Genomic DNA, 23,805 nt, shown 5'->3' on the forward strand with positions numbered 1-23,805 from the left:
CAGGCCTCGCTCCCTCTCTGCCTCCCGGTGTGCACCAGGGCACCCTCCCTCCCTCCCACCCGGCGTCAAGCATTCCTCCCTCCCTCCCTCCCACCCGGCGTCAAGCATTCCTCCCTCCCTCCCACCCGGCACCAGCCCGCCATCCCTCCCTCCCTCCGAACCCGAAGAAATTTAAAAGTCTTCCCTTGTCCGAATAGGTGGCGTCAGCATCAGCAGTAGCAGCGAAAAGTGTGCTGCTGGTTCGGCGCGTTTTCAGCCTTCCGTCTCTCAAGCTCTCTGGTCCCGCCCTAACAGGAAATGAGGGCGGGACCAGAGAGCTTGAGAGACGGAAGGCTGAAGACGCGCCGAACCAGCAGGATGCTTTTCGCTGCTACTGCTGATGCTGACGCCGCCTACTCGGACAAGGGAAGACTTTTAAATTTCTTCGGGTTTGGAGGGAGGGATGGAGGCCGGGCGGGCTGGTGCCGGGTGGGAGGGAGGGAGGAATGCTTGACGCCGGGTGGGTGGGAGGGCTGAAAGTCTTGGGTGAGGCGACCGGCGGCGCGCGTGCCCTCTCTGGCACGCGTGCCATAGGTTCGCCATCACCGGTCTAGAACTATGAGGTTAAGATAGTATAGAAAAACTTCTATTATTATTATTTATTATTAGTAGAGAGTATAAATGGAACCACTCAGTGCTTTACTATAGAGGAGATCAGTACAGGGTATGAATGATGATCCTGCTGTACTAATGTGAAGTAGTTCAAGTTCAGTTTTGTTTGATATACCACCTACAGTATATCGCAAAAAATCTAAGCAGTTTGGACTTTTCTGTAATGAGGGAAGGGTAGTAAATAACAAGGAATGCTCTGCTTCAGGTTATACTTTCTGCCTTTCGTCTCCTTTTTTACTGATGTTGGTGTAGGCTGAGATTGAAGGTTGAATCCTTTAGTGTTGCTCTGTGGAATGCAGACTAAATCCAGAGCCCTTGCCATGGGGCCTGAATGCAGTGTCACCCTTGGGATGTCCTAAGAAGATACAATCTCCAGTGCTGTAGTCTCCCAGACAGCCATACTGAGTTTTATCTCTGAATCGGAGGGATGTGGAAGTTTTAAACTTTACCAACAATGCAATTGTGCTTTGGTTTTCTGCAGTTACCATATGGAATGCCTGACACCACCTCTTAGTGCAGTACCTGTGGATGAATGGTTCTGTCCCCAGTGTGAAGCAGAAAACCGTCCCAGTAATGGTAACTACTTGACAGCTTTCTATTTTTTTGTTTTTTTGAGGTCTAGGCTTGTCTTCCACCTCTAGCAGAGAAAGCTTTAGTGAAGCATCCTTCCACATTATTTCACTTTCCAATAAGAGACGTAAATGAAATATTACAATATTCTAATGCTGCTATCTCAAATGATTTTTATTTTAACATTATGCTTATAACCCTTTTATCCCCTCTCCCCTCCCCCCCAACCCCTCAACTGATTCCCACAACAGCCCAAACCCCCCTAAACCCTCTCAATATCTGTTAGATGAATCCATTCAGGTGCCTCTGGATTATATCTCCCCTTACGCTTATCAGTCAATTTTTCCAACTGTATAATGGTTTTAAATTTCTCAGCCCAATTACCTACAGTTGGCCCAGTGGACTTTTTCCAATGCATTGCAATAGTGGTTTTTGCAGCGGCTAATCCCATTCTCTTGAATCTCTGTTGCCATCTCTTTCCCCTCTGGTTTCCCCACCCCAGGAGGCACCATTTAGGATCACATGGAAAAGTACCTTCTAGAACTTTAGACAACCTATTCGTTATATCTTTCCAATAAGGTTGAATCAAACTACACCCCCACCAAACATGAAAAAAAATTCCCGTCTCCCTTCCACATCTCCAACAGTTATCAGAAGCCTCAGGGAATATTCTTTTAATTCTATCAGGTGTATAATACCATCTGCTCAGCACTTTAGACACATTTTCTTTAGTAAGCACACACACCGAGGCTTTCTTGACTTCCAAGCATATCCTCCTCCATTCTGCCTCCGAAATATTCTGATTCAAGTCCTTTTCCCATTCCTCCATATAGTTCATTTTCATAAAACTCTTCCCCCTGAGGTGGCCATATATCCGTGAAATTCCTTTCCCCCACTTATCCATATCCCCCCATACTTTTTCAAATCCCTCTTGATCTTTGAATTCCGCCCTGGCCCATTTCTCCGTACTAATAGTGTTTGACCTGCATGTATGCATAGAAATCGGACTCTACTAATCCATATATTTCCTGTAGTTCTTCAAATGTTCATATTCTACCCTCATCTAGGCACTCATGAGCCCTTTTTGAAACCAATTTTGGAATACCTTATTTTCCCTTCCCCCCGGGAACCCGGGTTCCTGTGTGAGCCATAGATCTATTCCCTGTCCCTCTTACCTTCCTTTTCAGCCTCCCCCACACTGTGAAGAGATCAGATACAAAAGGATTCAGCGTAAGGCCCTTATATGTCTGCTTGTCTCGTTCCTCTTGCTTTTGGGAAATACTCTGAGTACCCTCCATTCACTTTTATACGCGCCACTGGGAATGTATACATACCTTTTACCCATTCTAGAAATGCGCCCCCCATTCCCCTCATCACTTCCCACAGGTATTCCCACTCCACCCTGTCAAATGCTTTCTCCGCATCCACCGCCAGCAGTGTCAGTGAATCTCCCCATCTCTGTGCCTTCCATGTAATATTCAAAGTGCAGTGAATATTGTCTGCCACATGTCTGTGTGCTATGAACCCTGATTGGTCATCGTGAATTATGTGAGGCAGCACTCTCCCCAAACGATCTGCCATAACGTTGGCTAAAATTTTTACATCGATATTTAGCAGAGATATCGGTTTTTCTCCGAGGACAAGCAGGCTGCTTGTTCTCACGACTGGGGTTGATGTCCACAGCAGCCCCCACCAACCGGAACAAAACTTCGCGGGCGGTCCCGCACGCAGGGCACGCCCACCGCGCATGCGCGGCCGTCTTCCCGTTCCTGCTCAGTTTTTTTCTATTCCGCGCTGGAGAGAGATGTTACCGTCTCTCTCTCTCTGTCAGCCCCGGAAACCGGATCGCGGCCTAGCCGTGAGTTTTTCTCTTTACGTACGCGTTCGCGTATTTTTTTCTTTCTTCTGTTAAAAAAAAAAAAAAAAGTTTGTCCCCTTGTCGTCTTTTAGCCTTGGGGGCGCCTCGTTGCGGCCTTGTGGCCGCGCGGTCGATTTCTTTTTTCGGGTGTGCTTTTCACCGCCACCATCGACGACTTTGACTTCGCCGACGCGATTTTTCCGTCAATGTCCTCGAAGGTCCCGAGCGGATTCAAGAAGTGTGGTCGGTGCGGCCGGCAGATCTCGCAAACCGATACCCACGCTTGGTGCCTCCAGTGCCTTGGGCTGGAGCATAATACCAAGACGTGCACCTTGTGTCTCGGCTTGCGGAAGCGGACACAGGTGGCGAGGCAAGTTCTTCGGGACCGTCTTTTTGGAACTTGCGCCGGCCCCTCGACGGCATCGGTGTCGACGGCCGGATCTTCGGTACTGGTACCGATGTTGACGAAATCGGCACCGACCCCAGGAGTACAGGTACTGTTGGCCCGCTGGCCTGCCGGTGACGGCGGGGGTGAGCGGCCGCGCGGGCAATCGGCCCCGGCCACTCCCTCTACCCAGGGCCATCGGGACGGCACCCTGTCAGACCCAATCCCTCGAGGCCCGGGGGGTTCTACCTCCTCTTCATCTCTACCGCCAAGCGCCGATGACAGGCACCGAAAGAAAACCAAAAAGCACAGTCATCGGTCGCCCATGGTGCACGGGACTACCAGCTCCGGCGCCTCCAGAGATGATTCGATGCCGAGGAAGCGGCAGTGTCGAGAGGAGCGTTCCCCCTCGGTTGAAGAGGTGTCGCTGCGTCAGTCCATGGGTGCTTCGGTACAGTCTCCTGGACTCGAGCAGCTTCCGGCACTGACACCCACACCGCCCCCCCCGGGCCTTGATGAGTGCCTCTGAGCCATCCTTCCAGGGATTCTGGAAGGGCTGATGCGCCAGGCTTTGCCGGCACCGGGGGTGCTTGCGCCCCCGGCGCCGTTGATGGAAGCGCTGGTGTGCTGTAGCCCGATGCCGAGGCCTCCGACACCGACGCCGCTTGCGGCACCGGTGTCGACTGCCATGCAGGTGGAATCCCCGTCGACGTCGGAGGGAGCTTCATCCCCGCCGGCGCAGGAGTCCACCGCTCGACGCCATCATCGAGGACATAGTTCCTCGCAGTCGAGACGGGCCCGGTTCAGGTCTGAGCTGCAAGAGCTCATGTCCGATACCGAGGAGGAGGACCCCAGATATTTCTCCTCAGAGGAGTCTGAGGGCCTTCCCTCCGACCCCACTCCTTCACCGGAGTGGAAGCTCTCGCCCCCTGAGAGCCTCTCCTTTGCCTCCTTCGTCAGGGACATGTCTATTTGCATTCCCTTCCCCTCTGTGGATGAGCCGAGGGCTGAGATGCTTGAGGTCCTCGACTATCCATCACCACCTAGAGAGTCTTCCACGGTGCCGTTGCACAATGTCCTCAGAGACACTGCTTCGGAACTGGCTGAAGCCATTATCTAACCCCACCATCCCCAAGAAAGCGGAGTCCCAATACTGGATCCACTCTGACCCAGAGTTGATGCGGCCCCAATTGCCTCATGACTCGACGGTCGTGGACTCTGCTCTCAAGAGAGCACGGAGTTCGAGGGATACCGCCTTGGCGCCCCCGGAGCGGGAGTCTCGCACTCTGGTAGGCCTTCCTCCCAAACGAGTCCAATCTTCCATGCTCGTGACCCGCATCCAGTTATACCAGCTCTACACGAGCATTCACATGCGGAACAATGTGAAGCAACTGGCGGACCTGGTCGACAAGCTCCCTCCGGAGCAGTCCAGGCCCTTTCAGGAGGTGGTCAGGCAGCTGAAGGCGTGCAGAAAGTTCCTGTCCAGGGGTATTTATGACACTTGTGATGTGGCATCTCGAGCTGCGGCCCAAGGTATAGTGATGCGCAGACTCTCCTGGCTGCATGCCTCTGACCTGGACAACCGCACCCAGCAACGACTGGCGGATGTCCCTTGCCGGGGGGATAACATCTTTGGTGAGAAGGTCGAGCAGTTGGTGGACCAACTACACTAGCGGGCAACCGCTCTCGACAAGCTCTCCCACCGGACGCCTTCAGCATCCACCTCAGCAGGTGGACGTTTTTCCCGGGCCAGGCAGGCTGCGCCCTACGCCCACAACAAGCGTAGGTACACCCAGCCGGCCTGAAGGCCTCAGGCACAGGGACAGTCCCAGCGCACTCGTTCCCGTCAACAGCGTGCGCCTAAGCAGTCCCCTGCGCCTCCACAGCAAAAGCCGGGGATGGGCTTTTGACTGGATCCGTGGGAACATAGCCGCCATCAAAGTGTCCGTACCGGACGACCTGCCGGTCGGGGGGAGGTTGAAAGTTTTTCACCAAAGGTGGCCTCTGATAACCTCCGACCAGTGGGTTCTCCAAATAGTGCGGTTTGGATACACCCTGAATTTGGCCTCCACCCCACCAAATTGCCCACTGGGAGCCCAATCCTTCAGCTCCCATCACAAGCAGGTACTTGCAGAAGAACTCTCCGCCCTTCTCAGCGTCAATGCGGTCGAGCCCGTACCACCCGGACAGGAAGGGCAGGGATTCTATTCCAGGTACTTCCTTGTGGAAAAGAAAACAGGGGGGATGCGCCCCATCCTAGACCTGAGAGGCCTGAACAAATACCTGGTCAAAGAGAAGTTCAGGATGCTTTCCTTGGGCACCCTTCTACCAATGATTCAGAAAGACGATTGGCTATGTTCCCTGGATTTAAAGTACGCCTACACTCACATCCCGATACTGCCAGCTCACAGACAGTATCTCAGATTCCGTCTGGGGACACGGCACTTTCAGTATTGTGTGCTGCCCTTTGGGCTCGCCTCTGCCCCACAGGTGTTCACGAAGTGCCTTGTGGTGGTCGTGGCGTATCTACGCAAGCTGGGAGTGCACGTGTTCCCGTATCTCGACGATTGGCTGATCAAGAACACCTCGGAGGCAGGGGCTTTCCGGTCCATGCAGTGCACTATTCACCTCCTGGAGCTGCTGGGGTTTGTGATAAATTACCCAAAGTCCCATCTCCAACCAGCCAAATCTCTGGAATTCATAGGAGCTCTGCTGAATTCACAGACGGCTCAGGCCTTTCTTCCCGAAGCGAGGGCCCACAACCTCCTGTCCCTCGCTTCCCAGACCAGAACGTCTCAGCAAGTCACAGCTCGGCAGATGTTGAGACTCCTGGGTCATATGGCCTCCACGGTTCATGTGACTCCCATGGCTCGCCTTCACATGAGACCTGCTCAATGGACCCTAGCTTTTCAGTGGTGTCAAGCTACCGGGAATCTAGAAGATGTCATTCGCCTGTCCCTCAGTTGCCGCAATTCGCTGCACTGGTGGACCATTCGGACCAATTTGACTCTGGGACGTCCATTCCAAATTCCGCAGCCCACGAAGGTGCTGACGACGGATGCATCTCGCCTGGGGTGGGGAGCTCATGTCGATGGGCTCCACACCCAGGGGCTGTGGTCCCTCCAGGAACAAGATCTTCAGATCAACCTCCTGGAGCTCCGAGCAGTCTGGAACACACTGAAGGCCTTCAGAGATCGGCTGTCCTGCCAAATCATCCAAATTCGGACAGACAATCAGGTTGCAATGTATTACATCAACAAGCAGGGGGGCACCGGATCTCGCCCCCTGTGTCAGGAAGCCGTCGGGATGTGGCATTGGGCCTGCCAGTTCGGCATGCTTCTCCAAGCCACATACCTGGCAGGCGTAAACAACAGTCTGGCCGACAGACTGAGCAGAGTCATGCAACCTCACGAGTGGTCGCTCCATTCCAGAGTGGTACGCAAGATCTTCCGAGTGTGGGACACTCCCTCGGTGGACCTTTTCGCCTCTCAGACCAACCACAAGCTGCCTCTGTTCTGTTCCAGACTACAGGCACGCGGCAGACTGGCGTCGGATGCCTTTCTCCTCCATTGGGGGACCGGCCTCTTGTATGCTTATTCTCCCATATCTTTGGTGAGGAAGACCTTACTGAAGCTCAAGCAAGACCACGGCACCATGATTCTGATAGCGCCTTTTTGGCCCCGTCAGATCTGGTTCCCTCTACTTCTGGAGTGGTCCTCAGAAGAACCGTGGAGATTGGAATGTTTTCCAACTCTCATTTCGCAGAACAACGGAGCGCTTCTGCACCCCAACCTTCAGTCTCTGGCTCTCACAGCCTGGATGTTGAGGGCGTAGACTTTGCTTCGTTGGGTTTGTCTGAGGGTGTCTCCCGTCTCTTGCTTTCCTCTAGAAAGGATTCCACTAAAAAGAGTTACTTTTTCAAGTGGAGGAGGTTTGTCGTTTGGTGTGACAGCAAGGCCCTAGAACCTCGTTCTTGTCCTACACAGAACCTGCTTGAATACCTTCTGCACTTATCAGAGTCTGGCCTCAAGACCAACTCAGTAAGGAATCACCTCAGTGCGATTAGTGCTTACCATCATCGTGTAGAGGGTAAAGCCATCTTTGGAGAGCCTTTAGTCGGTCGATTCATGAGAGGCTTGCTTTTGTCAAGGCCCCCAGTCAAGCCTCCTGCAGTGTCATGGGATCTCAACGTCATCCTCACCCAGCTGATGAAACCTCTTTTTGAGCCACTGAATTCCTGCCATCTGAAGTACTTGACCTGGAAGGTCATTTTCTTGGTGGCAGTTACTTCAGCTCGTAGAGTCAGTGAGCTGCAGGCCCTGGTAGCTCATGCTCCTTATACAAAATTTCATCATAACAGAGTAGTACTCCGCACTCACCCCAAGTTCCTGCCAAAGGTGGTGTCGGAGTTCCATCTGAACCAGTCAATTGTCTTGCCAACATTCTTTCCCAGACCGCATACCCGCCCTGCTGAACGTCAGTTGCACACATTGGACTGCAAGCGAGCGTTGGCCTTCTATCTGGAGCGGACACAGCCCCACAGACAGTCCGCTCAATTGTTTATTTCTTTCGACCCCAATAGGAAAGGGGTCGCTGTCGGGAAACGCACCATCTCCAATTGGCTAGCAGATTGCATTTCCTTCACTTACGCCCAGGTTGGGTTGGCTCTTGAGGGTCATGTCACGGCTCATAGTGTTAGAGCCATGGTAGCGTCAGTGGCCCACTTGAAGTCAGCCACTATTGAAGAGATTTGCAAAGCTGCGACGTGGTCATCTGTCCACACATTCACATCGCATTACTGCCTCCAGCAGGATACCCGACGCGACAGTCGGTTCGGGCAGTCGGTGCTGCAGAATCTGTTTGGGGTTTGAATCCAACTCCACCCTCCAGGACCCGATTTGTTCTGTTCAGGCTGCACTCTGTTAGTTGTTCTTCATAGGTTAGTTTCTGTTATGCCCTCGCCGTTGCGAGGTTAAATTGACCTGGGTTCTTGTTTTGAGTGAGCCTGAGAGCTAGGGATACCCCAGTCGTGAGAACAAGCAGCCTGCTTGTCCTCAGAGAAAGCGAATGATACATACCTGTAGCAGGTGTTCTCCGAGGACAGCAGGCTGATTGTTCTCACCTACCCTTCCTCCTCCCCTTTGGAGTTGCGTTTTACTCATTCCTTTGCTTGTCATTCAACTGAGCGGGAACGGTCGCGCACGGGCGGGAAGACGGCCGCGCATGCACGGTGGGCGTGCTCTGCGTGCGGAACCGCCCGCAAAGTTTTGTTCCAGTTGGTGGGGGCTGCCGTGGACGTCAACCCCAGTCGTGAGAACAATCAGCCTGCTGTCCTCGGAGAACACCTGCTACAGGTATGTATCATTCGCTATATGATCCACACACTGCTGGATCTTTCCCTGGTTTTAAAAGGACCAATATCGCCGCTTCCCTCATACTGGGAGGAACTCCATTACCACCAAAATTTGCATTGCCCACCCTAACTAATAATGGTGCTAGTTCCTTCCCAAATACCTTGTAATATTGCCCTGTATATCCATCGAGGCTAGGGGCCTTTCACGGTTTTAACCCTTTAATGACCCTGAGAACCTCTTGCGTTGTAATTTCAGCCTCGAGCTCAGCCTTTTGCAGTCCTGTAATTTGTGATATATCTATCTCTTGTAAATATTCTCGCATCTTTCCTTGGGACACCACCTCCCCTTTAGAGTATAATTTCGTGTAAAAATGAACAAATTGTCTGCTTATGTCCTTATCTTGGTGCAATATTTCATCCCGAGCACCTTTAATTTTTGTAATCGTATTTTTCACCTGTCTTTGTCTCAAGCTTCTCACTAGCATAGTACCCGCTTTATTGCTAAATTCAAAAAACGTTTGTTCAATTTTCTGGTATATTCCATCTTTCTCAATTGTATTTTTTGCAATTCTGCTCTACAATCTATTAATTTTTTAAATGTCTGCAGTAGTATGGTGTTTAACCTCTAATTGTGCCAGTGTCTTTCGTGTATGCAGCTCATGTGCTTCCTGGTTCCTCTTTTTTTGCGCACCCCTTTGTATAAGATGCCCCCTAATTACTGCCTTGAGGGCATCCCATAAAATCCCTTCTGTCACCTCCCCATTGTTATTGATTTGAAGATAATCTTTTATTATATTGCGCACATCCTGACAATCTTTTTCCTCCGCAATCAAAGTATCATTCAACCTCCACACTCGACCTCCACACTCCTTTCCCAATTTTCCCACTATTACCCACACAGGCACATGATCAGAAGCATATATACTTTCAATCTCAGTTTCTTTTATAGCCCCCCACAGTGACCGGCTGCACCATATTGCATCTATCCTAGTGTATGTGTTTTGTGCATGAGAATAAAATGTGTAAGTCCTCTGCCTGGGATGTTGTAATCTCCAAACGTCCACCGGGTCTAATTTCTGCTAGTAGCTTAAGAAACTTCCCCCTATATTGCTTAGTTCCCTCAGCTCGTCCCAGAGAGTGGTCTAAATTTGAGGCTGTGAAGTTAAAATCCCCCCACCCCCCCAGTATTATCTGACCTTTCCCAAATGCACTGAGTTCTGGCCTGATGGACTCAAAAAAGGCATCCTGTCCACTATTAGGGGCATATATGTTAACCAGAGTAATGTGTTGCTCTCCTATCTTCCCGTTGCTCTCCTATCTTCCCTTTCACCGCTAAACATCTTCCCTCTTTCCCTTTGAAAATATCTTCCTGAACAAATCTAAGATGTGCTTTAACAAAGATGGCAACCCCCCCCCCCCCCCCCTTAGGGTCCGCCAACAGAAAGCAGTCACCCAATTGTTTACTTCTAAGCAAGTGTTCATCTTGTTTTCTTATGTGGGTTTCCTGTAACATAATCACGCCCCATTTTAACTGGTTCAATTCTTTAAATACAATGCTCCTTTTCCCAGGGTTATTCAGACCATTGACATTCCATGTTCCCACCCGTAGCCTCCCCCCTCCCCTCCCCCCCTGTATCTGGCTCTGTTCCCTCTGCCAGACCAGTCTCTGAGGAATGGGGAGTGGGAGTTGGGGGGGCTCAGCACACAAGGTAAGGAAGCTATGCACATGGGAGCAATTTCTGAAGTCCACTGTAGTGCCCCCTAGGGTGCCCGGTTGGTGTCCTGGCATGTCAGGGGGACCAGTGCACTACGAATGCTGGCTCCTCCCACAACCAAATGGCTTGGATTTGGTCATTTCTTATGCCTGGAACGGACTTCCTGAGCCTGTACGCCTAGCTCCATCTCTACCTGTTTTCAAATCTATGCTGAAAATCCACCTTTTCACCACTGCTTTTGGCTCCTAACCACTACTCAATTCCCCTATCCTTGTTCCTTCTCACCCAGTACTTTCCTCGCCCTTAATTGTCTTGTCTGTATTTTTAGATTGTAAGCTCTATCGAGCAGGGACTGTCTCTCTGTGTCAGGTGTTCAGCGCTGCGTGCGTCTGGTAGCGCTATACAAATGTTAATAATAATAATAATAATAATAATAATAATAATTGATCCATCGCCAGAGAGCTACCCCTCTGATATCCCTCCTCATTCACTGCCCCCCTGCTTACAGTGGTGGAAATAAGTATTTGATCCCTTGCTGATTTTGTAAGTTTGCCCACTGACAAAGACATGAGCAGCCCATAATTGAAGGGTAGGTTATTGGTAACAGTGAGAGATAGCACATCACAAATTAAATCCGGAAAATCACATTGTGGAAAGTATATGAATTTATTTGCATTCTGCAGAGGGAAATAAGTATTTGATCCCCACCAACCAGTAAGAGATCTGGCCTCCTACAGACCAGGTAGATGCTCCAAATCAACTCGTTACCTGCATGACAGACAGCTGTCGGCAATGGTCACCTGTATGAAAGACAACCTGTCCACAGACTCAGTGAATCAGTCAGACTCTAACCTCTACAAAATGGCCAAGAGCAAGGAGCTGTCTAAGGATGTCAGGGACAAGATCATACACCTGCACAAGGCTGGAATGGGCTACAAAACCATCAGTAAGACGCTGGGCGAGAAGGAGACAACTGTTGGTGCCATAGTAAGAAAATGGAAGAAGTACAAAATGACTGTCAATCGACAAAGATCTGGGGCTCCACGCAAAATCTCACCTCGTGGGTAATCCTTGATCATGAGGAAGGTTAGAAATCAGCCTACAACTACAAGGGGGGAACTTGTCAATGATCTCAAGGCAGCTGGGACCACTGTCACCACGAAAACCATTGGTAACACATTACGACATAACGGATTGCAATCCTGCAGTGCCCGCAAGGTCCCCCTGCTCCGGAAGGCACATGTGACGGCCCGTCTGAAGTTTGCCAGTGAACACCTGGATGATGCCGAGAGTGATTGGGAGAAGGTGCTGTGGTCAGATGAGACAAAAATTGAGCTCTTTGGCATGAACTCAACTCGCCGTGTTTGGAGGAAGAGAAATGCTGCCTATGACCCAAAGAACACCGTCCCCACTGTCAAGCATGGAGGTGAAAATGTTATGTTTTGGGGGTGTTTCTCTGCTAAGGGCACAGGACTACTTCACCCGCAATCAATGGGAGAATGGATGGGGCCATGTACCGTACAATTCTGAGTGACAACCTCCTTCCCTCCGCCAGGGCCTTAAAAATGGGTCATGGCTGGGTCTTCCAGCACGACAATGACCCAAAACATACAGCCAAGGCAACAAAGGAGTGGCTCAGGAAGAAGCACATTAGGGTCATGGAGTGGCCTAGCCAGTCACCAGACCTTAATCCCATTGAAAACTTATGGAGGGAGCTGAAGCTGCGAGTTGCCAAGCGACAGCCCAGAACTCTTAATGATTTAGAGATGATCTGCAAAGAGGAGTGGACCAAAATTCCTCCTGACATGTGTGCAAAACCTCATCATCAACTACAGAAGACGTCTGACCGCTGTGCTTGCAACAAGGGTTTTGCCACCAAGTATTAGGTCTTGTTTGCCAGAGGGATTAAATACTTATTTCCCTCTGCAGAATGCAAATAAATTCATATACTTTCCACAATGTGATTTTCCGGATTAATTTGTGATGTGCTATCTCTCACTGTTACCAATAACCTACCCTTCAATTATGGGCTGCTCATGTCTTGTCAGTGGGCAAACTTACAAATCAGCAAGGATCAAATACTTATTTCCACACTGTATATAACCTCCTATAGTAACCAAACATCCTGTCATTCCCTCCTATAGTTATCAACCTTCAGTCAATAGATAATATTATTAATCCTGTGAGAATCCAATGTTGTTCCAGCCACCATGATCATTCCACTCGCTGGCTCAGATCTGCGGCTATCCGCACTCAGGGACCCCTTGCCCCTTCGCCTCACAACACGCTTTGTTCCATTCCTCTTTACTGTTCTTAGGACTTGTGTCTGCTGCTTGTCTGTCTGTTCCGCTGTGTTTTGGCAAATCTGTGCACCCCATCTCCCTTCAGTAGACAGGAATCTCTGGTCGTATTACCCATGTGACTTGCATTCCCAGGGGATAAAGCCACTTATATCTGGTCCCTCTTTTTGCAGGTATCTGGTGATCTCCTTATATTCTCTCCTCCTCTGCATTGTCTTTCTGGCCAGATCTTGAAATATCTGGGGTTTACAATTCTTCCAGGCAATCTCACCCAGTCCCCGGGCTTTTCTCCAGATTGCCTCTTTTACTCCAAACTCATGAAAACAAACCACAATGTCTCTAGGCTGTCCTCCCCTTTGGGGACCTAGACTCCTATGGGCCCGATCAATTTTAATGCTTTTTGAGTTTTGCTCTTCTCCTCCTGTATTTCCCGGGTCCATAATAAAATTACACAGGTCCTGAATTACTTTCACCACATCCTTAAACTCTGCCTCTTCTGGGATCCCTTTAAATCGCAAATTGCATCTTCGGGATCTGTTTTCTAAATCCTCCAACTGCAATTCTAAGTCTCTTTTGAGCTGCTGGTCTGCTTTAAGATCTATCTGCAGGTCCCGCACCTCTTCTGCCATATTTTCCACCCTCTCCTCTGTCTCTGCCACACGGTTCCCAATCTCTTTCAGCTCCTCATGCAGCACTGCAGTTGCATTTTGAATACTGGTTCTTGTGGTCACCATTTCAGCTTTTAAATCCTTAAACCAGCGAATAAATGCTGTCTTACCACAGTCAGCCTCTTCCTCTGTTGGTTCCTCGATATCAGGTCTGGCTCAGAATCTCCAGCAGCCATCTTGGATCCTCTCAAGCTAGTTTGTGGCCCAGCACACTTCGAGAATCCGGATCCATCCGGCAGGTATTTAAACTTGGAGAGTTTTTTTCTCGCTGCCATGCTTGTATACACTACAGGAGCCTCTGCACTCGCGAAATCGCCGCGTTTTTTCGGGGTTACAGCACTTATTTACTCTGTTCTCAGCAGAGCTCTGAATTCAGGCTGCCATCCCATAGCGATGACGTCACTTCTTCCTATTAAAATGTTTTATTGTGTTGGCATTGTAATGTAGCATACTATGCCATACTTTGTATTGTTGTTTGAATATTTTACTGCTGTAATTGTCTGTTGCTTATGTTTGACTTATTGTTGATGTACACCACCTTGAGTTAATTCCTTCATAAAGGTGGTAAATAAATAAAATAAAAGCAGCCTCAAAAAAAAAAGTGGAGTTTTAGCCTAGATTTGAAAACGTCCAGAGATGGAGCTTGACTTACTGGCTCAGGAAGTCTATTCCAGGTTTATGGTGCAGATAAAAAGAATGGAGTCTGGAGTTAGCAGTAGAGGAGAAGAGTACAGATAAGAGAGATTTACCCAGTGAGCAGAGTTCCCGGGTGAGGCAAAACTTTCCTTCACTAAATCCATGTTGGCTTTGTCTCATTAATCCTTGCTTATGAATATGCTCTGTAATTTTGTTCTTTATAATACTCTACCATTTTTCCTGGCACTGATGTCAGGCTCATTGGTCTGTAATTTCCCGGATCACCTCTGGAACCTTTTTTTAAAAAATGGCATTACATTGGCCACCCTCCAGTCTTCCGGTACCATGCTTGATTTTAAAGATAAATTACATATAGTTCTGCAGGTTAATTTTTCAATTCTATTAGTACTTTGGGATGAATATCATCCAGTCCAGGTGATTGCTATTTTCAATTTGTTAAATTGCACCATTATATCTTCCAGGTTTATAGAGATTTGAATCAGTTTCTCTGACTTGTCAGCTTTGAATAGCATTTCTGGTACTGGTGTCTCTCCCAAATCTTCCTCGGTGAAGACAGAAGCAAAGAATTCATTCAGTCTTTGTGCTATGGCTTTTTGGGCATGTGCAGTCATTCCTTCCCTTGGTTCAGCTGCCCTTGTTGCTTCAGTTTTTATTTTTTTTAAGTTTCCCCACTTCTGAATAGCCATGATTCTTCTTATTCTGATCATTAAGGTTAAGTCTCTGTTCCCGCACCCCATACCCCATCCCATCAGGTCAGACTGCCTGGGCTTGTCACTGTGCCCATTGGACCCCCGGACCCCCCAAACAGCGACACAGGGGTGGAGGTCCTGTGTGTTTGAGAGTGCATGGCGCCATTTCTCTCACCACCAAAGGAGGTCCGCTCTGGTTTTGCGGTTCAAGAAAAAGGTTTTGCAATATTTCACTTAGATAAATAGTACTTTATACAGCAGAACTATGAATTAAAGAGAACTTTTTGCTGTGATTGAAGAATACCGTGAGTAAAACAGGGCTTTATAAAAGAAAAATATAACCAAAGCAATTGTGATTGAGGGATTATTAGAAGATCATATTATTGTTAGATTGGTATGAATGTGGGGAGCACATGGTTGATATTGAAGTAAGGGGATTTTATATTTGTTTGGGATATTTAATAAAGTATTTTTGCAATTAAATGAGTAACAGTTTCTGAAATAAGGGATATAAATTGTAACTAGACAATAGAGTAAACTGGTTGATGATAAGATATGAATATTTATTAGGGATTCTGAAAACCCCATTGGCTGATGTGGTCCCTCAGGACAGGTTAAGAACTAATGTCAGAACACAAACAGGGGAACAACCCTCTACGCCAAAATAATCCAGCAGAGAAAGTAGAGGCTGATTAAGACGAATCCAACATAATAAAAACCTACTTTATTGATGCAGTGTTGGATTTGTTCTTTAATCAGCCTCTACTTTCTCCTGTTGAGAACTAATGTATCATATGGATGGAGTTCCTTTACAGATGCTGACTATTTCAGGTAGTATAATGATCTCTTATTCTGCTCTTGTTGTACAGATGCAGATTCTTTAAGCGATGAAGAAGCTATAATTCCCCAGCCTCCTGTGACCCCCTCCACAAGTAGGCCTCAGACTAATGGCATGAGAACTCGTGCAATAGCCAGGACTCGTCAGAGTGAGAGAGTTCGGGCAAGTGTGAATCAACTCCGCATTCGAACAGCGCAGAGAATCCAGGTATTGGGCTGGATTACTAAACCTCAGATGATGATGATCTATTGTGTGGTATCTTAAGGGGGCTGAGGCAACGTGGTACTTGAAAACGTGTTAGAAGGCTACCTTTTTCTCTTGGCAGAGGTATTAAATGTATTAATTCCTGATTTCTTACGTGACTAATCTCAGTAATTTTAATTTCTCCAACCAAGTGATCAGTTGCCATTGTTACTTCTTAAATATTTGAAGCATTGTTTATTCCTGAGTAGGCAAAAACTAGCCTGATGCATGCATTTTAAACAATAAGAGGCAGATGCAGCAACCAAACGTAAAAAAATCTAAATCGTTAAAGTCCCTAATGATTTTTAAAAAACGAAGAATGCACCAAAAAAAAAAGTCACACATGCTGAGATCGGTATTGAAACGTACAATGTATCAAAGAATCACAATACACATCGTTAATCGGCCCCCAAATCATGCCAGAGCAGCCAAGCGTATGTTAGCTGCTCTGCCATGCCACAAACAGTCAAAACACAAGCACATGGCTCCAAATCAAAACAAAAATAAAAAAAGGGTCGGGAGGGGGCAAAGGCACTCGTCCAGGAGCGTCCTGTATGGCCGTCCTTGCCCCCCCCCCCCCCACGCTCGAGGTCGCCGTTCCCCCCTCCCCCCACTTCCCCCTGCATTCTAAATTAAAAAGCAAACATACCTTTAGCAGCCCCCGGCCCCCTCCCTCACTACTCTGTCTCCCCTCAGCTCCGCCTCCCGACATTCCTCCGCCCTGTGCCCCGCCCCCTCTTGGGGTCGTCGCCGCCATTCCCCCTCCTCCATCGGGCCCCCCCTCCCTCTTACCGGGCCCGTGCAGCGCCTCTCTCCTCTGTCCGAAGGCGCTGCACGGGCAAGAAGAAAGCTGATGCCTGCCTTCGCCCAGCTTCTGTCGCGCGTCTTTTCTCCTCCTGGGCCCGCCCCTGTCTGACGTCTGGTTACTGAACGTCAGACAGGGGCGGGCCCAGGAGGAGAGAGACGCGTGACCGAAGCTGGGCGAAGGCAGGCATCAGCTTTCTTCTTGCCCGTGCAGCGCCTTCGGACAGAGGAGAGAGGCGCTGCATGGGCCCGGTAAGAGGGAGGGGGGCCCGATGGAGGAGGGAATGGCGGCAACGACCCCAAGAGGGGTCGGGGCACAGGGCGGAGGATGTCGGGAGGCGGAGCTGAGGGGAGACAGAGTAGTGAGGAAGGGAGGGGGCCGGGGCTGTGGCGAAAACAGGGTTGAAAGCATTCTCAGGTGGTTCAGTGTGTTTTATTTATTCAATCTGTAACTTGCAGCCAAGTAATAGCTTCGTTTCATGGCTCACTGCTGCTGAATGAGGCTTCTATTGCTTTGACCTTCCTTGCCTGATGGTCATGAGACTTTCCATGTCCTGTCAACTAGGGAGTTAAAAAAAAAAAAATCCCCAGTTGCTGCTGTAGGAATCAATTCACGGCACATCAGACTATTTTTGAACTCCTTGGGGCTTGTAGAGGCTTCTGTTTATGGATTGTGCCTTTCAGTTTCCTTTTGACCAATCACAGCGCTATTAGCTCTGCTAATGCACTGGGATTGGCTCACAGTTTGTTTGTTTTTTCACTTTACGATTTTTCCTGGCACAGAGCTGTCCTAACGAGAGGTCCAGACCTCTCGTTAGATTTCCTGCCTTTTTCCTGCGTAAAAGGCAATCTGAAAAGGTTAGTGCATCTCGTTTCAATGGGGTTTTCACACTAATTGCTCATCTCCATTCCGTTTTCGTTAGCTGCCAGCTTCGACGGTAAAAGCCCTTTGATGCATGCAACGGATCAAATTTTCCTCGTTGGAGGGTCATTAAAGGCTCATTAAGCTTTAGTGCATCTGCCTCTAAGGCTCGTGTCAATTGCATTGTTACATTGGTGTATATACTAAAGAGGGGTTTTTTTTTTTGGGGGGGGGGTGATAAATTTTTAAAGATTTGTTTTTATTTACATTGCAAATGAAAGAAGCAACATAAAATCATATTTGTTGGTTCCTCTAAGAGGATACAGACAGAATGAAGGCAATCTGAAGACAATTTTCAATGAAATTGCCCTGATAATGAAGAGTTACCCACTGAAATTCTTTGCGCTGAAAGTATGGGTATAACTTTCACATCATTGTTATAAATCCTGTTTATTAAACAAAAAAGACATGTAAACACAAAATCCAGCAAGACATTCGAGGGTACTTTTTGTTATATAAACCGCAGTACTGCCCCCCCCCCCCCCAATTATTTCCTTGGGCATTACCACCAACATCACTTCTCCGAGGACAAGCAGGCTGCTTGTTCTCACGAATGGGTGACGTCCACGGCAGTCCCTCTGATCGGAGATCTTCACTAGCAACAGCATTTGCTAGCCCTCGCGTGCGCATGCACGACCGTCTTCCCGCCCGAACGCGAGTGTGCTCGTCAGTCTTCTTTTTTCCGCGGCTCAGGACGGCTGTTTTTCGGTCAGTCTGCGCCCCAAGGAGACCCCTCGCGTCTTTTCGCCGCGTTCTTCCGTTCGGAAGTGTCCGGAATCTTCTTTTCCGTCGCTTGTCTCTTAGTTAAAAAAAAAAAAAAATTCCCTTATTTCAAGTAGTTTTCCCATAAGTTTTCTTTTGTTGTCGGTCGTGGCCTTTTTCGCCGCCGTACGGGTTTTTAAAAACTTTTTTGGTGCCATTAGCCATCATCGCGAATTTTTGACTTCGCCGGCGTGATTTTTCCGCCCATGTCCTCGAAGCCTGCCAGCGGCTTCAAAAAGTGCACCCAGTGCAGCCGGACTATCTCCCTCACTGATAGGCACGTTTCGTGCCTTCAGTGTCTGGGGGCCGGGCATCGCCCCCAGGCCTGTGTACTGTCTGTCTTCTCTTGAAGAAGAGGACTCAGGCGGCGAGATTGGCCCAGTGGAACCTTTTGTTCAGGGCCTCGTCCGGTGCTTCGACATCTTCGGTACCGAGGTCATTGTCCGGTGCGTCGACGTCTGCGGTACCCAGCTCTTCTGCCGGTGATCCAACGTCTGCGATACCGAGGTCATTGGTGGTATCGATGTCGTTGGAGGGTGCTTCGTCTTCCGGAGTGCAGGTGAGGGCTGTCCATTCCCCTGCTGGTAGTGGTGAGCCCTCGAGTAGGTCTCCGCCTGCCTCGAGGGCTCCTGCGGTAGAGACCCCCCGGGATTGACCTCTTTCGGACCCGGCCCACAGGAGACGTTTGGATTCGACGTCCTCCTCTTCGGTACCGGGAGGTACCGGTGACGTGCTTTGTGCGAAGGCAAAGAAGCATCGTCATCGGTCGTCTTCCAGATGCAGTACCGAGAGCTCTGGGTCGCTGGTGGCACCGGCACCCAAGCGTCGACATCGGGAGGACCGCTCACCCTCCATACAGGAGGTGTCGATGCGCTCCACTGTGGACAGCCCGGTACCGCCTCCGCGTCCTGGACAAATTCGTAGCTCATCGCCGGTACCGGACTCCTTGCCTCTCTCGACAGCCGCTCTGAACGAGAGCCTCAGGTCCATCCTTCCAGGGATCCTGGAAGAGCTGTTGCGCCCTTCTCCGGTACCAGGGGTGCTTGCGCCGCCAATACCGACGACTGAAGCGACGGCTGGGCCTTCGTCCGTGTGAGGTCTCCCATACCGGTACTGCTTGCGGTACCGGCAACAGCTGCCTCCCAGGCGGACTCCCCGACGACATCGATGGAGGGAGCTTCATCACCGCCGGTACAGGAGTCTTCCTCTTGACGCACCCACCGTGGTCATGTTCCAACGGAGTTGAGACGGGCACGGCTTCGGACAGAGGTTCATGAACTGGTGTCCGACATCGATGGTGAGGCCTCGTGGGAGGCAGAGGAAGACATCAGATATTTCTCAGATGAGGAGTCTGACGGTCTTCCTTCTGATCCCACTCCCTCCCCTGAAAGACAGCTTTCTCCTCCCGAGAGTCTATGTTTCGCGGCCTTTGTCCGGGAAATGTCTACGGCCATTCCCTTCCCTGTGGTTACGGAGGATGAGCCAAGGGCTGAAATGTTTGAGGTTTTGGACTATCCTTCGCCACTTAAGGAATCGTCCACAGTACCCATGCATCATGTCCTCATGAAGACATTGCTGGCAAACTGGGCGAAGCTGCTAACTAATCCCCACATTCCCAAGAAGATCGAATCCCAGTATCCGGATCCATGGGGACCCGGAGTTGATGCGGACTCAGTTGCCTCACGACTCTGGTATGGTGGATCTGGCCCTTAAGAAGGTCAAGAGTTCTAGGGGAGTATGCTTCGGTGCCACCGGGCAAAGGACTCTAGAACCTTGGATTCTTTTGGCAGGAAGGCCTACCATTCTCAATGCTCATTTCCAAAATCCATTCCTACCAGCTCTTCACGAGCATTCTATGCGGAACAATGTGTGGCAAGTTGGTGGATTTGGTGGACAAGCTGCCTCTGAGCAAGCCAAGCCTTTTCAGCAGGTGGTCAGGCAGCTGAAGGCGTGTTGTTAATTCCTGGCCAGGGTGTTTACGATACTTTTGACATCGCGGTTCAGGGCCGCTGTTCAAGGTGTGGTGATGCGCAGACTCTCATGGCTGTGCGCCTCAGACCTGGAGAATAGGCTCCAGCAGCGGATAGCGGACTCTCCTTGCCGGGGGGATAATATTTTTGGAGAAAAAGGTCGAACAGGTGGTTAGAACAGCTCCACCAGTGGGTCACCGCTTTCGACAAATTCTCCCGCCGGACGCCTTCAGCATCTACCTCAACTGGTAGACGTTTTATGGGGAAGGAGGACTGTTCCCTATTCTTCTAATAAGCGTAGGTACAATCCTCCCTCTCGCCAGCCTGCTGCCCAGGCCAAACCCCAGCGCGCTCGTTCTTGTCACAGCGTGCGCCTCAGCAGGCCCCTGTAGCTCCCAGCAAAAGCAAGGGACGGGCTTTTGACTGGCTCCAGCAGAGCATAGCCGCAATCAAAGTGTCCGTGCCGACGATCTACTGGTCAGGGGGAGGTTAAACGTTTTTTCACCAAAGGTGGCCTCTCATAATCTCCGACCAGTGGGTTCTTCAAATAGTCCGGCTAGGATACTCCCCCAATTTCGTTTCAAAGCCTCCAAATTGCCCACCTGGAGCTCAGTCCTTCAGCTTCCAGCACAAGCAGGTACTTGCAGAGGAACTGTCCGCCCTTCTCAGCGCCAATGCGGCTCGAGGGCCGTGCCACCAGGGCAAGAAGGGCTGGGATTCTATTCCAGGTACTTCCTTGTGGAAAAGAAACGGGGGGGGGGGGGGGGGGGGGGGGGGGGGTGCGTCCCATCCTAGACCTGAGGGCCCTGAACAAATATCTGGTCCGAGAAAAGTTCAGGATGCTTTCCCTGGGCACCCTTCTTCCCATGATTCAGGCAAAAGATTGGCTATGCTTTTCTGGACCTTAAAGGATGCTTACACTCATATCCCGATACTGCCAGCTCACAGACAGTATCTTTGATTCCGTCTGGGAACACAGCATTTTCAGTATTGTGTGCTACCCTTTGGTCTCGCCTCCGCTCCCAGGGTGTTCACAATGCCTGGCTGTCGTAGCGGCGTCTCTATGCAGACTGGGAGTGCACGTGTTCCCTTACCTCGATGATTGGCTGGTGAAGAACATCTCCGAGGCAGGAGCTCTACAGTCCATGCAGATGACTATTCGACTCCTTGAGCCTACTAGGGTTTGTGATAAATTATCCAAAGTCCCACCTTCTTCCAGTTCAGCAACTCGAATTCATAGGAGTTCTGCTGGACTCTGACGGCTCGTGCCTACCTTCCGGAAGCGAGGGCTGACAATTTTCTGTCCCTTGTTTCCTGGGTGCGGGCGTCTCAGCAGATCACAGCTCGGCAGATGTTGAGATTGCTCGGCCACATGGCCTCCACAGTTCATGTGACTCCCATGGCCCGTCTTCACATGAGATCAGCTCAGTGGACCCTAGCTTCCAGTGGTACCAAGCTGCTGGGGGTCTAGAGGATGTAGTCCAGCTGTCCACAGTTTCTTCAATCCCTGCAGTGGTGGACAATTCGGTCCAATTTGACTCTGGGACGTCCTTTCCAAATTCCTCAGCCGCAAAAAGTGCAGACGACTAATGCGTCTCTCCTGGGATGGGGAGCTCATGTCGATGGGCTTCACACCCCGAGGGAGTTGATCCCTCCAGGAACAAGGTCTACAAATCAATCTCCTGGAGTTATGAGCAGTCTGGAACGCTCTAAGGGCTTTCAGGATCAGCTGTCCCACCAAATTATTCAAATTCAGACAGAAAACCAGGTTGCCATGTATTACATCAACAAGCAGGGGGGCACCGGATCTCGACCTCTGTGTCAGGAGGCCATCAGAATGTGGCTTTGGGCTCGCCGATACGGTATGTGTCTTCAGGCCACATATCTGGCAGGCGGTAAACAAAGGTCTGGCCGACAGATTGAGCAGGATCATGCAACCTCACGAATGGTCGCTCAATTCCAAAGTGGTACACGAGATCTTCCAAGCGTGGGGCACCCCCTTGGTGGATCTCTTTGCTACCCAAACCAACCACAAGGTCCCCCAGTTCTGTTCCAGACTTCAGGCCCATGGCAGACTAGCGTCGGATGCCTTTCTCCTGGATTGGGGGAAGGCCTCCTGTATGCTTATCCTCCCATACCTTTGGTGGGGAAGACCTTACTTAAGCTCAAGCAAGACCAAGGCACGATGATTCTGATCGCTCCTTTCTGGCCGCATCAGATCTGGTTCCCTCTTCTTCTGGAGTTGTCCTCCAAAGAACCGTGGAGATTGGCGTGTTCTCCGACCCTCATTACTCAGAACGAGGGGGCGCTTCTGCATTCCAACCTCCGGTCTCTGGCTCTCACGGCCCTGGATGTTGAGAGCGTAGATTTTGCCTCCTTGGGTCTCTCCGAGGGTGTCTCCCGGTCTTGCTTGCTTCCAGGAAAGATTCCACTAAAAGAGTTACTTCTTTCTATGGCAGAGGTTTGCCGTCTGGTGTGACAGCAAGGCCCCTAGATCCTCGCTCGTGTCCTACACAGACCCTGCTTGAATACCTTCTGCCCTTGTCTGAGTCTGGTCTTAAGACCAACTTTGTAAAAGTTCATCTTAGTGCGATTAGTGCATACCATTACCGTGTGGAAGGTAAGCCGATCTCGGGACAGCCTTTAGTTCGCTTCATGAGAGGTTTGCTTTTGTCAAAGCCCCCCATCAAACCTCCCTACAGTGTCATGGGATCTCAATGTCATTCTTACCCAGCTGATGAACTTCCTTTTGAGCCACTGAATTCCTGCCATCTGAAGTACTTGACCTGGAAGGTCATTTCTTGGTGGCAGTTACTTCAGCTCACAGAGTCAGTGAGCTTCAAGCCTTGGTAGCTCATGCTCCTTATACCAAAATTTCATCATAACAGAGTAGTCCTCCGTACTCACCTAGGTTCTTGCTGAAGGTGGTGTGGGAGTTCCGTCTGAACCAGTCAATTGTCTTGCCAATATTCCTTCCCCGTCCTCATACCCGCCCTGCTGAACGCCAGCTGCACACATTGGACTGCAACGAGCATTGGCCTTCTATCTGGAGCGGACACAGCCCCACAGACAGTCCGCCCAATTGTTTGTTTCTTTGATCCCAACAGAAGGGGTCGCTGTCGGGAAACGCACCATATCCAATTGGCTAGCAGATTGCATTTCCTTCGCTCACGCCCAGGCTGGGCTAACTCTTGAGGGTCATGTCACGGCTCATAGTGTTAGAGCCATGGCAGCGTGAGTGGCCCACTTGAAGTCAGCCACTATTGAAGAGATTTGCAAGGCTGCGACGTGGTCATCGGTCCACACATTCACATCTCATTACTGCCTTCAGCAGGATACCATTCTGAAACCTTGTCTTGGTGCCCTCCCTTTTTTTTTTGTTTGCTTACTGCTCATCTGTGGAAGATTTTTTTCTTCCTC

At 50.0% G+C, this 23,805-nt stretch overlaps 1 protein-coding gene across 1 annotated transcript in view; it reads left to right on the plus strand.

The window, feature by feature from the left end:
• PHRF1 (PHD and ring finger domains 1) overlaps window positions 1–23,805 on the plus strand; it is a 406,375-nt gene that overhangs the window by 89,312 nt on the left and 293,258 nt on the right. The window contains exons 7-8 of the mRNA XM_030201288.1: window positions 1,133–1,227; window positions 15,716–15,891. Of these exons, the coding sequence (XP_030057148.1) occupies window positions 1,133–1,227; window positions 15,716–15,891 (271 nt within the window). The remainder of the gene's footprint in view (window positions 1–1,132; window positions 1,228–15,715; window positions 15,892–23,805) is intronic.

This window comes from Microcaecilia unicolor, chromosome 4, assembly GCF_901765095.1.
Source record: "Microcaecilia unicolor chromosome 4, aMicUni1.1, whole genome shotgun sequence".
Taxonomy (NCBI): Eukaryota; Metazoa; Chordata; class Amphibia; order Gymnophiona; family Siphonopidae; genus Microcaecilia; species Microcaecilia unicolor.